This window comes from Lentinula edodes (assembly GCF_021015755.1).
Source record: "Lentinula edodes strain Le(Bin) 0899 ss11 chromosome Unknown C8R40scaffold_2, whole genome shotgun sequence".
NCBI lineage: Eukaryota > Fungi > Basidiomycota > Agaricomycetes > Agaricales > Omphalotaceae > Lentinula > Lentinula edodes.
Window position 1 is genome coordinate 1460459 of NW_025764308.1, and position 14432 is coordinate 1474890.

At 46.1% G+C, this 14432-nt stretch overlaps 9 protein-coding genes across 9 annotated transcripts; 3 read left to right on the forward strand and 6 right to left on the reverse strand.

Annotated features, from left to right (window-relative positions):
- Positions 1–59: 59 nt before the first annotated feature.
- C8R40DRAFT_1081102 (uncharacterized protein) lies at positions 60–1589 on the reverse strand. The gene is made up of 3 exons (XM_046227122.1): positions 1038–1589; positions 328–982; positions 60–274 (listed from the first exon to the last, which is right to left on the reverse strand). The coding sequence occupies exons 1-3, from the start codon at positions 1541–1543 to the stop codon at positions 113–115; spliced, it is 1323 nt and encodes a 440-aa protein (XP_046091728.1). The 5' UTR covers positions 1544–1589; the 3' UTR covers positions 60–112.
- A 229-nt stretch (positions 1590–1818) lies between these two features.
- Positions 1819–3139, reverse strand: C8R40DRAFT_1192676 (cytoplasmic protein; the record flags this gene model as incomplete). Its single annotated transcript, XM_046233062.1, has 2 exons — positions 1819–2853; positions 2909–3139. The coding sequence occupies 2 exons, from the start codon at positions 3137–3139 to the stop codon at positions 2095–2097; spliced, it is 990 nt and encodes a 329-aa protein (XP_046091729.1). The 3' UTR covers positions 1819–2094.
- Positions 3140–3541: 402 nt separating this feature from the next.
- Positions 3542–4313, reverse strand: C8R40DRAFT_1033212 (60S ribosomal protein L16; the record flags this gene model as incomplete). Its single annotated transcript, XM_046223327.1, has 4 exons — positions 3542–3622; positions 3677–3772; positions 3829–4095; positions 4155–4313. The coding sequence occupies 4 exons, from the start codon at positions 4311–4313 to the stop codon at positions 3542–3544; spliced, it is 603 nt and encodes a 200-aa protein (XP_046091730.1).
- Positions 4314–4595: 282 nt separating this feature from the next.
- C8R40DRAFT_1233821 (SMP-30/Gluconolaconase/LRE-like region-domain-containing protein) lies at positions 4596–7186 on the reverse strand. The gene is made up of 13 exons (XM_046233340.1): positions 6983–7186; positions 6851–6931; positions 6742–6799; positions 6657–6686; positions 6141–6199; positions 5988–6080; positions 5685–5927; positions 5587–5627; positions 5372–5520; positions 5288–5303; positions 5133–5233; positions 4755–5076; positions 4596–4703 (listed from the first exon to the last, which is right to left on the reverse strand). The coding sequence occupies exons 1-12, from the start codon at positions 7166–7168 to the stop codon at positions 4916–4918; spliced, it is 1218 nt and encodes a 405-aa protein (XP_046091731.1). The 5' UTR covers positions 7169–7186; the 3' UTR covers positions 4596–4703; positions 4755–4915.
- A 137-nt stretch (positions 7187–7323) lies between these two features.
- Positions 7324–8614, forward strand: C8R40DRAFT_269012 (ribosomal protein L17). Its single transcript, XM_046234547.1, has 5 exons — positions 7324–7341; positions 7392–7536; positions 7589–7673; positions 7722–8186; positions 8238–8614. Exons 2-5 carry the CDS (start codon positions 7472–7474, stop codon positions 8460–8462), a joined length of 840 nt encoding a protein of 279 aa, XP_046091732.1. The 5' UTR covers positions 7324–7341; positions 7392–7471; the 3' UTR covers positions 8463–8614.
- A 1175-nt stretch (positions 8615–9789) lies between these two features.
- Positions 9790–10557, reverse strand: C8R40DRAFT_1081126 (uncharacterized protein). Its single transcript, XM_046227123.1, has 2 exons — positions 9945–10557; positions 9790–9812 (listed from the first exon to the last, which is right to left on the reverse strand). The coding sequence occupies exons 1-2, from the start codon at positions 10158–10160 to the stop codon at positions 9801–9803; spliced, it is 228 nt and encodes a 75-aa protein (XP_046091733.1). The 5' UTR covers positions 10161–10557; the 3' UTR covers positions 9790–9800.
- On the forward strand, positions 10558–11896 carry C8R40DRAFT_1081128 (uncharacterized protein). The gene is made up of 3 exons (XM_046227124.1): positions 10558–10878; positions 10943–11045; positions 11104–11896. The coding sequence occupies exons 1-3, from the start codon at positions 10588–10590 to the stop codon at positions 11880–11882; spliced, it is 1173 nt and encodes a 390-aa protein (XP_046091734.1). The 5' UTR covers positions 10558–10587; the 3' UTR covers positions 11883–11896.
- On the reverse strand, positions 11897–13377 carry C8R40DRAFT_1081134 (uncharacterized protein). Its single transcript, XM_046227125.1, has 6 exons — positions 13233–13377; positions 13093–13182; positions 12939–13039; positions 12634–12885; positions 12105–12584; positions 11897–12053 (listed from the first exon to the last, which is right to left on the reverse strand). The coding sequence occupies exons 1-5, from the start codon at positions 13264–13266 to the stop codon at positions 12156–12158; spliced, it is 906 nt and encodes a 301-aa protein (XP_046091735.1). The 5' UTR covers positions 13267–13377; the 3' UTR covers positions 11897–12053; positions 12105–12155.
- Positions 13357–14303, forward strand: C8R40DRAFT_268137 (ML domain-containing protein). Its single transcript, XM_046234544.1, has 5 exons — positions 13357–13571; positions 13637–13749; positions 13799–13878; positions 13931–14022; positions 14071–14303. The coding sequence occupies exons 1-5, from the start codon at positions 13439–13441 to the stop codon at positions 14166–14168; spliced, it is 516 nt and encodes a 171-aa protein (XP_046091736.1). The 5' UTR covers positions 13357–13438; the 3' UTR covers positions 14169–14303.
- The last annotated feature ends 129 nt before the right edge of the window (positions 14304–14432 follow it).

Consider the following 14432-nt stretch of genomic DNA (forward strand, 5'->3'; position numbering starts at 1 on the left):
TATACGATATATCTTATAATTGCTTTCAATACTTATATTTTGTGCAAATTATTCTATAATGCTATATCGACTGAACGGACAAACTGCAGCGTATTTATAAGGGCCTGATGGGTTATGATTCACCGGAAGTCGAAACTGAGCCAACGACTTGGATGGGAACTGCGTCCGCTTCTCCTGGCTTAAGCTCTACACCGTCAAGAAAATCGTTATCCACGAGAAATCGGATGGCTTGAGACAAATTGGACACAGTCATTCGTATTTCAGGAAGTAAAAGCTGATTTCTGGGGATCAGATAAATGATACGAACTAGAATGAAGCCAAACTCACGTTTCGTAACAAGCTCGTCCTAGGAGCGAACGGATTGGGTGGTGGTTTTTTGGGCTGAGGTCGAGGATTTTTGGCCACCGTTTTGGGATTAGACTGAGTCGGAACGGAGGACGTAATTTGGGGTACATTCACCTGTTTTTCTGGTACTGGAGGAGGCTTAGATGATAGGACTTCGGGTTCGCTATCGCTGTCTGAGGCAGAACCATCTCTGTCTTTCTCTTCCTTCAAGGGTTCGTGTATTTGCACCTGAGGTGACACTTCACGCTCGAGCACCAGCGCGCGATTGATCGTGTTATCTCCTCGAGGACCAAACGAACTTCCTCTACCTCTACCCCTGGCGCCCCTTCCTCTCCACCCAGAATCTGATGAACCCCTCGGAGTCCAGTCATTACCCCTGCCTCTTGCTCTTCCACCACGGGCATGATCATTCCTCTCATTACCCTCATAAGGATCCTGTACCCTTCGTTTCTTTGTGGAAAACAATCCCAGAGACTCTACGGAAAGTTCTCCTCTTGCAGAAGCCTGCTCGAATTTTCGCTTTTTCTCAGCGATCAGCGTGCTGCTAGGCCAGCGTTTTTTCCGCTCTTCCACCCATGCGTCTATTGCGTCCGGCGTATCGAGTGTCAGGTTCGTTCCTTGAATTAGAATGGGTTTTCTGAGATATCCAAGGATGAGTCAAATCAAGAAATTGCCGAAAGAGACAAACACACCCTTTGAGACTGGGGTCAGCGTCCCAGTCTTTTTTCTTGCGTGAATCCCAGCCTGGAGGATATATCAAGTGCCGATCCATCATATGAATCTCGACGCATTTAGCAGAACCAGTAAATTTGCAGCCTCTATATGTACATCCCTCGTATCCAGCCTGATACCAAGCCGAATTTGCCTGGTTAAAACTCTGTATTTTGATCCCTTCGTTGCTCTGGTTCTGTGGCCTCGAAAAGCTGGGTCCAGCTGTGGATTGGGTGAAGTACTGGTTCTGGTTATTATTCACATATGCATTCGGATCGTATGTAGAGGACATCGTATATCCTTGGGCGTTCGTAAAAGGCATCCCGTTGTATTGGTGCATATAAGCTTGAGCATAATGAGAAGAATATGTTTGAGAATAAGGATTTGTGAGAGCAGAACGTAAAACAAAAGCAGCTGTTTGAGACGGCGGTATGATATTGTTTTGTGACACGCCTGGTCGGGGAGGAAGAGATGGTGGCGGATCCATGGAAACGCGTAGAAGTTCTCCGATCAACTGAAAAAGGAACTTTTCTTCTTACAAAATGTCCATTTCTCCAAGAATATCTACATAATGGTGCTGAGCAGTGAACAATATATGTAACGAAATGAAATACATATATATATACACCAACTACCTGACCGATAAGCTATAACGTAAGTATGCATACTTTTACGAAGAGCCCGTCTCCAACGACGACAACAACAGTGGCCAGCGTATATTGCTGCAGCAATCGAGAGGATTCAATTATGGCCAGGAGAGTAAAGGACGCGAGACATCGTGGAGAAATTGGTGGAATGGGAAAGGCTCCAGTTTAGAGCACCAAGATGATGGATTTGGATGTGAGGGCGCATAGCCAGCAGACGAGTGATTTGGTCGGCCAGGAAAGAGAGATAAAGAGAGGGTCCAAAATCGGACCGATGTTTGAGGGATTATTGGTACATTCTACATAGACACCCTTCAATCAAGGGGATTTAAATAAGATTGATAGGGAGAGGAATAGCCTGAAGAGGCTGTCAATGGTTCGGAAAGAACCCTGCTCAGTCCTGCAATTCTTGTTGCTGTTGAGCCTCGCGTCCAACCCTCCTTTCCTTCTCGCTCTCCAGCTGATTATAAAGCAGGAACAAGGCCTTCTCGTTCGCCTCAGGTGTACCGACAATGGTAAACATTCGCTCTCCAGTCTCATCGTGAGGAGCCTTGGCGATCGAAATTTTGGAACCGGACAAGCGACGAATTTCGGTAATTTTCGTACCGCTACGGCCGATGATGCATCCGACCATGTCCGAAGGAATGGAAATATTCTGCGTGCGCAGGTTAGCGGTAGGCTGTGCAGCTACGGAAGCCTGCTGAGAGCTGGGTGACGTGGCACGGCGAGGGGCGTCGCCGTTGGGACGACGAGAGCCGCTATAGGAAGAGGAAGAAAGGCCGTTGGTAGAGCGTCTGGAACCGGTTCTCTCTTCGGAGGTTCCAGGGTGATACAAGACGGTACCCATTCCTCGCTCCCAATCCTCAAGAAGACACTTTCCAATCTCCTCAATGGCAAGCCCGATGGCTTCCGGGGAACCCTGAACGTCAACAATACGTTCGGTCGACTGAGGTAACATTTCCTTAGATGCAATCATACGGGCACCCGAGCCATCCTGAATGGCTTTGATTTTAAGACCGTTACGACCAATAATGGTTCCCATAAGGTTATGGGAGATCAGAAGCCGCACGGTAGTATGGGAAGAGGAAGGAGACGCGGTGATTGGTGAAGAAGGATTGGAAGCGACGAGTTGAGAAATGATCAGTGTATACGCCTGGATACTTTTACGTTAGAAAAAAAGTAGAAATCAGGTCAGATAGCAGGCATACTTTTGCTACGCCCTCTACAGGACCAGTGACGGTGAGGACCCGCTCATGAACACCTTGGATGACCTTGCTTACTCCAGCCTTGACGCCGGTTTGTTCACGCAGTTCGGCAACATTTTTACCAGCTCTTCCAATAATTACACCTGCATCTTTGGTGCTCACTAGGGCTCTCAGAGTAAGAGTGTCCTGAGGTGACGGCGAAGGGGAACGAGACTGCGGCGGCGAAGCTGACATTAACCGAAAAAAAAAAATTAAAAAGAATCGACGCTTCAGCTGGTGATATTGAGTCTCGATTAGAGAAAGATTCTTACCGGAGTCTCGTTTATGGTCGGAGGAGTCGGACATGTGAGGACGAAGGGGAACGGAGGGAAGAAAAGGATGGAGAAAAAGTTTACTGAAGGAGGAAGTCAAGTTGATCTTTCGGCAATTCGCGGCACAAAGCGTAACGTCAACTGACAGTCATACCGGAGTCATTCTGCCATCCAACTAGATACATAATCATATTTATGAACATTTTTTTCACTGATAATTTCGCTCAGAAGCATGTCATAGTGTATAGTAGTCGGCATATCAGTTACATGACCCGTAAATGCATAACGGCAACGGCAAAAAGGTATGATAATGATATTCAACCATCTAATATCCAAGCTCAGCCAACTTGGGGAAAGATGACGAGGAGTCAACGACAGCCTTTTGGCGCAGCTTGATTGCTGCAGTCTAGGAATGGAGATATTTGAGGAACTGTACAAAATAGTTGTGCGATCCTCATACCTTGCGTTCGTGGAAAGCCTGAGCCTTGATCTTTCTCTTCTCCTCCAGACGGTCAACAACATCCTTGTAGCCCCAGCCGACTTCATGAGATAGACGCTGTGATGGATAACAATTGAACAAGAGATTATCCTTCGTCGCCCGCATTCACGTACCTTGACGGTGCAGTATTTGCGGCCGGGCTTCAACCTCAGGACCCGAAGAGCCTCAGGGACAACCATACGCTTCTTGCGATCGTATGGTGGAGGAACACCTTCGAAAAGCTTGAGACGCTCAAGGGCAGCGGCACCACGGGGACTTTTGTGCGGGGTCATTCCACGAATGGCACGGTAAAGGATCTTGGAAGGAGCGCGGTGGTGGAAGGGTCCGGACTTTTTGGGGTTGACAATATGGCGTTTGTGCAAAAAGTTGTGGTATCGGAGCTGGAGAATGTATGTTAAGGATATGTCCGACTGTCCTCTGAACTGAACAAGTAACCAACTTTGTTTCGGAAAAAGCTTCCAGAGATGTTGATCTCCTCGCATCTTACAACAACAATTTTCTGTCCGGAAAGAATTTGCTTGGAGATGATCGAGGCCAGCCGACCGAGAAGATGTCCCTTGCCATCGATTACGATGGGTGTCGAAGAGAAAGTGGCCATGGTGTTGTCTATTATCCTCTCCAAGTCAGTTCCAGTTCAAATTTGTTCCTCAAAGTCCAAAAGTCGCACCTGATGATTGAGAATGGAGGAATACTGTTAAGTTGAGTGTAAAGTAGCAGATTTACAAGCTACATACCTTGCAGAGTCTTGAGTGGAAGGCCTAGTGATATGCCGATTGTCGTGATGGGATTGTGTAACGAATGTGGGAAAGCCATTCGTTCAACTGTACAGTCACAGATCACGCCTACGTCACAGGTCATGCGTCACAGTAGGGTGACTCACTACTAATAGTAGTATACCCGGAGCTGAGCGTAGCCCCTATTTAGTACCCCCGCGGTTGACTCTCGGGTTGATTAATGCGCCAGAGTTCCTCTGGTCAGCATAGCATATCTTTCGACACTTTGGTGAGTTTCAGGAAAATAGCAAGTAAAATCTACATACATACTAGATCAAGAACGGGTTCATAGGAAGAATAAAAAGGGAATGGAGCAAACTACTGATAGAAGACGTTATTTCTATGGAATGACAAATATCCTCTGTGAACCAACTGCGAGACACAGATTCCGCCAAAAACGCCTTCAGGGAGACCGATTGTCGAGTTTCTAGCCGGCGAACGAATGTCGGGAACGTCCTCTATACTTACCGGCAAGATTCACAACGAAAAGGTGTCCAGAGTCGGGATAGGTAGATTGCAGACCGTTTTCCTCAACATTATTGGCTCCACAATGCGCAGAGGTAACATAAAGTTGGTCATTCCCAGGTCCTTCGAATTGTTGGATGAATGAAAACAGCTCGAAGTAATTTTTTTATCCAACTTACCACCAAAGCAACACGAGGTCACTTTTAGCACCCTTGGAAAAACGATTTCCAGGTCCACGGCGCCAGAACTTGTGAATCGGCAGACCCGGGAATCTCCCCACCTGAGATAGGAAGACATGGTGCCGATAGAGGATATGAGCAAAAGATTGACTTACCTAGCGCTCCAGACACCTATGCAGCGTGCACACGTATGGATCGTTAGTTTTACCGTGTAATCAGAGTAAACATTAGAGACCAACCGCCGTCTGCGTCGACACACATGCCGTCACAAAATCCGCTATAACCTAGTTCCTTGGCTTCAATAAAGTTACGCCTGTTGCTCAATTTTCCGTGTTGGACATCGTAGTCGTACATGAATATGATGTTTCTGAAAGAATCTGTGAAATAACTAGTCGGGGACGGGATGAGGTCTTAATAGAATAACACATGAATAGTATACAGTATATGGACTCACAGGATTTTCTCATCGGGGCTAAACCCCAATCCATTGGAGTCCTGGGTCAGGATTCTTGTCAGATTTCCTTCAAAGATAGAGGTTACAAATATTCATACCGTAAAGGGACCTTCGTCAACAGTTGTACAAATTTGATTATCGGGGTCATACATGTACAATTTACCAGGGATTCCGTGTTCCGGAGAATATACAGTTCCAGCAATGTATCGGCCTCTAACATCACAGGTACCGTCGTTGAAACGAGTGAAGGGGACATGTTCTTCAGGTAACGGTTGGGCCAGATACTCGACAGAACCATCTGGATCGAGTAAAGCAAAACCTCGAGCCGTGGTAGCGGCCAACTAAGAAAAACAAAGAAACCCTTAATACAAAGCTTGACTTGCGATGTCTATCATCCTTACTCCTGGAGCATCCCGGCGCAGTACAATGCTCGTTATAGGTACGTTGTATAGGTCCGTAGTAAGAGTGAAATCGACGGTATTGAAGTGATGAACCTAATCGAGCATGGTTTAATAGGCAGAGAATCGCAATATTGAACATTGCTAAGACGACACCTTTCTTTCAATTATGTCGACAAAATGTAATGTAGCAGTGACCGGATCATACAGAGGACCTAGAGGTGAACAAGAAGAAGCATTCAGAAGAGTCCTCTCATTAGTTCTCAATCAACCTTCGCCGAGTGTGCATCCAACTTTCAAGAGAGGTTCGTCAACGACGATCTTTCTATTGACGAAAGGAGACATCCACGTTTGATTGTGAGGGAAACAGGAGAGGAGATATGAAATAATATTGTCTTTGGTAGCTGTTCTATAAACCACGCCGTATCAGTGTAGAAGCTACATTTCGATCACCGGGAAGAAATCCCTTGTCCAAAACGCCTATCTCAGCCACTGATCAGCGGGACGAAAGAACAATCCTCAACATTTCCGGTCCGTGAAATCCCGCAATTAAAAACTACCTAGATTATGGTAGGGTAGACGAATACATTGGCGGATAATTCCGAGGGCATTTTAGTGAGCTTAGAAAGGTATGAGTATATAGAGCGAGGTATGAAATGCATTTCGACCAACCTTCGGGAGTTTTGGCAACGTAGTCGATAGCTAGTTCACGCGCGAACATAAGTAAGAGCACAGGTCACCTGTGTAGGGAACAAACCTTGTTGCACTGTTTGAATTTCGTCTGCTTCTGCATCCGGTATTTCAATCGCAAACTCCTGCGTTATAATCGCGTCAAGAAGGAGGAGGATGAGGAGTAATGGGAATACCTCTTCTACTGCCATGACCACCTCAACAGCATCCAAACTGTCTAACCCGAGGTCTTTTTCGAAAGAGGCGGTTGACGTAAGCTGAGAGAAACCCTGTAAGCAGTTTCATAGGACAAATAGAGCAGCCCATACTTTAGATGGATCCACTTTCTCAAAACCCTTCAGTACATCCAACACACGCAACTCGATATCCGACTTGGAGAGGCCCGCCGCAGCAGAGTAAGAACGCAGAAGTATTTGTTGTCTTGTCCTGTAAGAGGCATTCAAGGCAACCCGCGGAATGATTGAGGATCTAGCAGCAATTCGGAAAATAGACATGGTTCAAGATGGAAGAACAGGCTGAGGAAAAGACGGAGCCGCGCTAAAACGCCCGGTCAGTGCCAATTTCCCACGACCTTCAAATATCTTCAAATTAGAGTCAGTATAGTAACTCTCCGATAAATTGAGCATTTAACGATACACGATGATACTATTCGATATTATATATAGAGGTTGAATTTCACCGCAGTTCAGAAATCTTGTCGCCTGATTGTCGCACTAGAGTCGTTCGAAACGAAACGTTCAAGCGCGTTACGTAAATGACTTACATTCTCGGCGCAATATTTCTTACTCTTGACCGTCATGAAGCATGGCGTTGCTTTCCGCAAATTCTCGCGGTCAACATCCCACAGAATGCTTATGCTTCGGCAAGTAATGCCCAACTCGCGCCATCTTCTTACTTATCGGATTTCCTTGCAGGAATTTGGTCACTTCCCTTTTCGAGCATGAGCAGATAAAAACAACTCTCCCGAAGGCGAGAGATACCGCAAGGCTAGCGGAAAAGGTACCCAGATCCAGAATCCTTGCCCGCACATCTTCTCATATGCTGTAGATCATCACGCTGGGCAAGAAAGGGGACCGGTCAGCCCAAGCAAGAGCATCTGCCTTTCTGTTAAAGCCCGAGGTCTTGCCTAAACTCTTCGGAACATTTGCCAGTCGCTATGCTGAACGGCCCGGCGGGTATACCAGAATACACAAGTTTGGGAACCGACCAGGCGACAATGCCCCAGTCGCAATTCTAGAGCTTGTTGACAATCACAAAGACCTTCGATGGGAAATCACTGCTCGTGCAATAGGACGGGAAATTTTGCAGGACAAGCTACGTGCAGAGAAACCATTGGACCTTATCAAAACTGGCGTCCACGGCACTCAGAACGTTATAGAATCCGAGAGGGCCTTGGAATATGGCCAAAATGGGTTGTTACGCCCAAAGACTCGGTGGAATATGCAGAAAATGCTGCGTTTCCGAAATCAGGATGCCGTTTCTCAACTGAGCCGAAATGTTGGAAACTATATTGTGCGCTTTATCTCTCCAGCTGTACGTCTGTCTCATGCTTCTTTGCCACAGGACCACTTAATGGCTACTCCGATATCCATGAAAAATCTTCATGATCGGGAGAGGAGGAAAACCGTCACAGGCGAATTTGCATTGCGAGCAGGTCAAAGTGCACCTGGTGACCCTCGGAGCGTTCTTGACCTCTCTCAAGGCAGACTTGGTATTCAGCGGCCTCCAACTGCAGGACCAGTTCTCACTGCGAACTACATATTTGGACGGAAGCCTAAGAAAACATAATATCAAATGGTAGCATATTCACACTTTCTCCCATATATAATCTCGTCCTTACAACATGTGTGGGATATAAACAATCTACTATGTGTTCATCCTCATCAAATGAACCAGGTTTCACACCATCAATCCCAATCAACTACGAATCGAAAAACCAATTGCGAGCCCGTGGTTGGACAAGATAATCGGTATTTCGTTGACATTCTTTTTGGAATGCGTATACAAAGGACTCCTGAACATACTATGTGACACACCGGGTGTCAACTCTCTCCAATGAGATCTTTAGACGAAAAACATACAAACAACTTGCAACATGTAGCTTCTTCTCATTGAGTATGACTAGCTGAAATGAAGAAGGAAACACGACAGAACCATGCGATGAATTTATAGTGTCTTTGAGAACCTCTCCGACTCCGTATATGTACTCGAGTATGTATCCCTATCGGGCATCCTATCTGTCCCAAGAGATGCCGGTAACTCACGCTTTGGCCGTTGGGTCAAGTATAAAAATCACTTTCGATGCAGAAGCTCGATGCACTGAGTTTATAACCATCTATCTATGAGGTCTCATCGTTATTCAAGTGGAAGACTCGTCCTAGGGGTAGCACAAAAATCTTCGAAGTTGTGTCCATCGAAAATGGCAGAGAGTTCAGAATATATTTTACAGGGGAGGGAACCATCTGCTTGAAAAGCCTCCTCTATCTTGGTCGGTATATGCTGCCGAAGCGACTGACGCAAGAAGAGAGCTTAACGATAGTCTAGAGGTGCAAGGAAAAACGTCTGGAACGCGGAAACCGGTCAGATGGAAACCGGAGAAAATATTTTCCTTATACCACCTCCATAAGTAATAAGATATTCAATCGCAAACTACTTGCTGGCCCTCCCGATTGAGCTTCTTGGTCAAAAGGTGGAAGGAACACATCCAAGTGCAAGCTGCCTAGACTTTTGAGACTATGTGAATGGGTGCGAAAACACGCCGCAAACGCAAGGCATTCTCGTCCAGGACGCACGGCGAAACTGACATTGACAGAATAGCTTTGTGATTAAGGGGAAACACAATAAACAGTTCTCGATTTAGATATGATACATTCCGACTCAATCCGACTCCCGAAATGTAGCGTGCTGCTTGGACAGGAGCCTCACTACAAGAGCGTGGCTTCGTCGATAATGACCCGTGCACAGCGCCCTGAAGATGTCATTTCAACTAAGTATCCATCCTGCTTGGAAAATACACTGACTTCGCAAATTCGACAGTGCTAGAGCTGGTCGCCCCAAAAGCAAGAGATTCGGTAATCGCGCCACAGACGAGTGACCGTTACACCATCCAGTGGTGCAGAGGAATTGTCAAGTCGGGAGCTGCTTCCACCAGAGAAAAGGTGTGATATGTCGCAATGTATATCTCTCCATGAACGAGCACTTCCAGAGGTGTGGTTACATTAGGTTACGCGTTCGTTCGAGTAGTGATATGGGAAAGAAACCTCACCTCACGTCAGCCACCTTATAAACAGATCCAGAGTTGATTTTAACAGCGTAGCGGTATAGCAAACCAGGTTGCAAAATCAAGGAGACAGCTTCTGAGGGTAGAAGCAAGACGATCGCGTTGGTATTGCGACCATAGTTTTCAGACAGTTGTATTGACACTGGCTTGCTGGTATCATTGTTGAAGTCGAGCAGGACTTCGTAGTTGTGTAGAAGAGCTGGCATACGTGAGCGTGGACAGTAAATCAAGAACTATTTGAGTTGAGATTACTGATAAAATACGGCGATAGAAGCCTGGTTAGCTTCCAATTCTGGAAGAGATGGGAACAGGTGCCCTAACACGAAGGGGACTCCGAAATTTCTCTTGCAGAAGTCCTCCGGGTGGTCAATAGTAGAAACGTGAGTTGGTTCTGTCGAGTTTACGGCAAGATTGGGACAGATTGGGACAGGATCAAGTTCCTCCATCCCCGGGCCCTTTATGAGCCTTTATGAGACTAACAAAAAAGTACAATGTGTTGTCATTGTGATTTTGCGGTGTTATGCTGTATCGGAGCCGGTTACGAGATATTTTCAGAGATTCAGAATAGATAGATGCTGGCAGTGGATGGATGTTCACAGTTAACGAGCCATCTCGTGACTACATGCTCTCTACATGTTGTCACTGCCTGTGGAACTACGTATTCTAATCTATGCCCTTTACCTTTCAGAACTGCAACACGTTCCTGGTAATCAGCAACCCAAAAATACCCATTTCAGACTTTTGCATGTCTGCAGACAAATTTCATACGAGGCCGGTCAATTGGCAAACTTCCGTTCTTATGTATCCCTCATTCACGAGGATCAGATCGCAGCTTTCAATGCGAATATCAGTACTGAGGCTGCATCGAGGATCCTGCATGCCGATGTTGCCAACGATTCAAGATTGGTGCATGCGTCTGGTCATGTAAGACAGCACGAGCTTATTCAAGAGTCATTGGGCTGAGTACTGTATTATTCCTAATCTGCAGTCTGTCCCTGTCTCTGAACTCTATCTCGTGTTATCCAAACTCGTATCCCTGCGCAGGCTACGAGTGTTTGAACGCAACCGAACCAGGCCTATGAAGGATTTCAGTGAGTACCTTCTCCCTCTTGCACCATACCTAAGTTTGGCTGACCGCGTGGTCCTCAGTCCTGGGAGCTCGCTTCACTGTGGAATTCGAAAAGGCAATGTTCCCTTCTGGCAGAGTGCCACAACTCGATTCCTACGAACTTTATTTGAGCCCGTTGAAGAGCTCAGCTCGAATCTTTCAGGTTGTATCCTGTAATAGCGTGCAAAGGCTTCGTCTCTCAGGGGATTGCGGACTTCCACAAGGCACGAAACTCCCCAGGCTCACCAATCTCGCAATCAATGGGGTCACAGGACATTACCTGGAACAACATATGGAGGAATACTTTGCCCAGTCTCAGCTCAAAGAATTTCAGTATACGCAAGGTGCCAAAGCAGGAGCGCATTTCGAGCTTAGAGATCGACATCTGAATTCTTTGGTCTTTGGATCAGCGTCTGGATTGCACAAATTAGTTTTATTAGGCTGCAGTCGCTTGTCTAGCCTAACCTTGACATCCTGTTTGAGGCATTTGGATCAACTGCGTTATCTGGCTCTTTCGTTTGTTTCTGTTCACGAGTTGGATAGTGACTTCGTTGGCGCGTTTCCTAGTTCTCTTATAGTACTAAAAGTCAGTATTAGCAACGCATGGTATACAAATCCTTTACTACAAGAAGAGCACAAACTCTGTGACTCTGTCGAGGATTTGATCATCAAGCGGAGACCCCCACTCAAATTTGTTTTTGTGAACTTTCGAGACGAGGTCATGGCAATGTCGGGGCGCGGGAAAAGATGGACCAGGATAGCAGAAGAAAGAAAGTTTGCACTGCAGCTAGGGGCATGGGAAGAGGATGAAATTTTCTAATTGACTCGAAAATATAACACGATCAATAGTTCGGTAGCTTATAATTGCTTGAGATGATAGGATAATAAATGTCCAGCAGTAAGTATGATACAGCAAAAATCCACCTCTCAAATCACATATTATAGGTTGGTTTCGTCAAGCGTGGGGTCTTGCGGCCAAAACTTCCCTCAGCTGAGAATATCGTGAGCGATCTACGCCTCTGGGGATAGAATTTCGACAGACCCCTCATGAACGCCCATGCGTCGCCCAATCGGGACTGCCTCCACAATATAACTAAAACTCACCAGGATGGGCCTGGGCTTGTGATGGGCGATTCAAGTCTGACGAATCATCGTAATAAGGATCATTGAACTTCGGGGTAGGACCAGGATCTTGGGTGTAGGCATTATTAGGATGTGACAAAGAACCTTCGTAGTTGGGCTGCGGAACGTATGGAGCAGCAGCGTCAGAATATGAAAATCCGTCTCTTGGTTGACGAACAGGTTGATTCATGACATCGTTCATGCTCGAAGCACTTGCCTGGCGTCCATGGGTGTATCCTCCGGGATAATCAGTGGAAGTTCTCGCGTCCCATGGGTCGCGGCTGTTCATAGGAATGCCTTCACCATTCAAAGGGTTGGTAGGGTCGTTCAGCGCATCATATTTGATGTGGTCTTGCTGTTGTGCAGAACTGTAGGAACTAATAACAACATAAAGATAGATCTAGAAGGTTTCACATTAGAAGCTTGACCAGACTTTCATGTCTACGTACATGCATGATAGCGAGCCAAACCCATATTCCAGCCATGATGCCGATATCAACCCAGGGGAAGATGTTACAAAGAGTATTGCCCTCGGATTGTTCGGTCGAGTCGGTGGTATTGAAGAAATCTGCGATGCAATTGGATTCCGCAGTTGAATGTTTTGACGCAGATATTATGACCCATGCAGCGGCCAAAGCGAACGCAGCTACAACGGCCAAGCCATGAAGTGTGACATATCGTCGAAAGAGTATTGGCTTTTCCTGTTATCCGAATGAGGTAGGTAGCTTTTATGAATTTGATGACTGTTACACACGCTTGCAACCCCCAAGAAACCAAGAAACTGTACGGCGCCTGCTACCAAGCAAACGATCCCCAAGAGCAATGGAGCGAATGACGGTGTTGCCGCACCAACAACTGGTGACAACAATGAATTTAAAAATACACTGATATAAAAGCAAACAACGAACTTGAAGGGGTGGCAAAAGACAAGACACCGATCAAAACAGCAGCTACTAGTTGCTCGGTCAAAGCAGCGTATATTCCTGCATTAACGATTGCTGATGAGGGGTTAGTGTATATTTTGAGAGTATCGGGTTTAAAGCCTCACGAATAGCGCAGCAGCAGTATTGGCGGACCTTCATGTTAGATGGTTTAATCTGGTCAAGGGGAAAAGTAAGGAGTAAGTTGCCAGTAACAGTGTTACTGGGCGCTGCGGAGAAGGACACAGCAAATTATTATGTCATACTGGAGGATCCCACGTGGCGAAAGCCAGTATAACACCCAAATTGGAAGACTTGGTCTCAGTCTTCTCCAATGACTATACTCCGTTCATCTGTCATTGCTTCCTTATGCCTCTTTTCTCTTACCAGTGCTGCATCCTCTGTAACACAAACCCCCCTCGATGCGGTCGAGAACTTTTCTGACAAGTGGAGTTGGAAGGATTGCGGTTCGTTTTTGTATCATTCTGAGTGGTTATCTTTTTACTCACTTTTATTCACTCTCGTACAATAGGCATGGAGACGGACCCTATTCGGATCCAGAGCATTGAAATCTCCCCTGACCCTCCATTACCTGGCAAGCCTTTGACTGTGAAAGTTACGGGTACTGCCAGTGAAGTCATCGAGGTAGGTCCCTCAGGCAGTCATCCATGCAGAATTTTACCATTGTTTGAAGGAGGGCGCTACTGCAGACGTGACAGTGAAGTTGGGGCTTATTAAGCTCTTGTCAAAGACTTTCGATGTTTGCGAAGAAGCGTATGTGTCTTTGGTGCTTATCTACTTTCAAAATGCCCATTTTCCTTTTCAGTCGCAATGCTAACGCAAGCGTCCAATGTCCGGTAGAGAAAGGCCAATACGTTGTGGAACAGACAGTGGATTTACCCAAGGAGATACCCCCGGGTTCGTTCATAGTACTTTTATCTCGGAACACATCTGATCCCTTGACAGCCAAATTCATTATTCACATTGATGGTTATACCGTGGACGAAGATGACCTGATGTGTATGGACCTTACTATCGACTTCACAAAGAAACATTTCTGGTAGCCACGGCAATGTAATCGCCTCAACGCTCTATGTCTTATGAAGACAGTAATGACGTGTGAATAATCAATCCGTCTTTCATTCAACTAGGCTGTCACTGTCTAGGCGTAACGATGCTACTTTCTTGTACTTGGTAGTAACTCGTGTGTAGTTATTGTACTTGATACTCGTGTTTAATTATGTTCTTCCGGAACTCGTCTTTTGTGAATGACTACGTAGTCGTGCGTACTGTTTTCACGGAAGCTCTTAGAGACAAAACAATTAGAG

What these genes read in the sequence shown, in the direction of transcription:
- C8R40DRAFT_1081102 (XM_046227122.1), bottom strand. Translation starts at nt 1,543, where the DNA reads ATGGATCCGCCACCATCTCTTCCTCCCCGACCAGGCGTGTCACAAAAC. An exon ending in GCTGACCCCAGTCTCAAAGG is followed by an intron (nt 983 to 1,037) that starts GTGTGTTTGTCT and finishes TGGATATCTCAG; the next exon opens with AAAACCCATTCTAATTCAAG. An exon ending in GGACGAGCTTGTTACGAAAC is followed by an intron (nt 275 to 327) that starts GTGAGTTTGGCT and finishes CCCAGAAATCAG; the next exon opens with CTTTTACTTCCTGAAATACG.
- C8R40DRAFT_1233821 (XM_046233340.1), bottom strand. Translation starts at nt 7,168, where the DNA reads ATGTCTATTTTCCGAATTGCTGCTAGATCCTCAATCATTCCGCGGGTT. An exon ending in CGTTGCCAAAACTCCCGAAG is followed by an intron (nt 6,200 to 6,656) that starts GTTGGTCGAAAT and finishes GTTCACCTCTAG; the next exon opens with GTCCTCTGTATGATCCGGTC. An exon ending in TGCGCCGGGATGCTCCAGGA is followed by an intron (nt 5,928 to 5,987) that starts GTAAGGATGATA and finishes TGTTTTTCTTAG; the next exon opens with TTGGCCGCTACCACGGCTCG.
- C8R40DRAFT_269012 (XM_046234547.1), top strand. Translation starts at nt 7,472, where the DNA reads ATGAAGCATGGCGTTGCTTTCCGCAAATTCTCGCGGTCAACATCCCAC. An exon ending in CCGCAAGGCTAGCGGAAAAG is followed by an intron (nt 7,674 to 7,721) that starts GTACCCAGATCC and finishes CATATGCTGTAG; the next exon opens with ATCATCACGCTGGGCAAGAA. An exon ending in GAAATGTTGGAAACTATATT is followed by an intron (nt 8,187 to 8,237) that starts GTGCGCTTTATC and finishes TCTTTGCCACAG; the next exon opens with GACCACTTAATGGCTACTCC.
- C8R40DRAFT_1081126 (XM_046227123.1), bottom strand. Translation starts at nt 10,160, where the DNA reads ATGCCAGCTCTTCTACACAACTACGAAGTCCTGCTCGACTTCAACAAT.
- C8R40DRAFT_1081128 (XM_046227124.1), top strand. Translation starts at nt 10,588, where the DNA reads ATGTTGTCACTGCCTGTGGAACTACGTATTCTAATCTATGCCCTTTAC. An exon ending in TGGTGCATGCGTCTGGTCAT is followed by an intron (nt 10,879 to 10,942) that starts GTAAGACAGCAC and finishes CCTAATCTGCAG; the next exon opens with TCTGTCCCTGTCTCTGAACT. An exon ending in CAGGCCTATGAAGGATTTCA is followed by an intron (nt 11,046 to 11,103) that starts GTGAGTACCTTC and finishes CGTGGTCCTCAG; the next exon opens with TCCTGGGAGCTCGCTTCACT.
- C8R40DRAFT_1081134 (XM_046227125.1), bottom strand. Translation starts at nt 13,266, where the DNA reads ATGAAGGTCCGCCAATACTGCTGCTGCGCTATTC. An exon ending in GTCTTTTGCCACCCCTTCAA is followed by an intron (nt 13,040 to 13,092) that starts GTTCGTTGTTTG and finishes TGTTGTCACCAG; the next exon opens with TTGTTGGTGCGGCAACACCG. An exon ending in TTTGGCTCGCTATCATGCAT is followed by an intron (nt 12,585 to 12,633) that starts GTACGTAGACAT and finishes GAAACCTTCTAG; the next exon opens with ATCTATCTTTATGTTGTTAT.
- C8R40DRAFT_268137 (XM_046234544.1), top strand. Translation starts at nt 13,439, where the DNA reads ATGACTATACTCCGTTCATCTGTCATTGCTTCCTTATGCCTCTTTTCT. An exon ending in TTCGATGTTTGCGAAGAAGC is followed by an intron (nt 13,879 to 13,930) that starts GTATGTGTCTTT and finishes TTTCCTTTTCAG; the next exon opens with TCGCAATGCTAACGCAAGCG. An exon ending in ACCCAAGGAGATACCCCCGG is followed by an intron (nt 14,023 to 14,070) that starts GTTCGTTCATAG and finishes ATCCCTTGACAG; the next exon opens with CCAAATTCATTATTCACATT.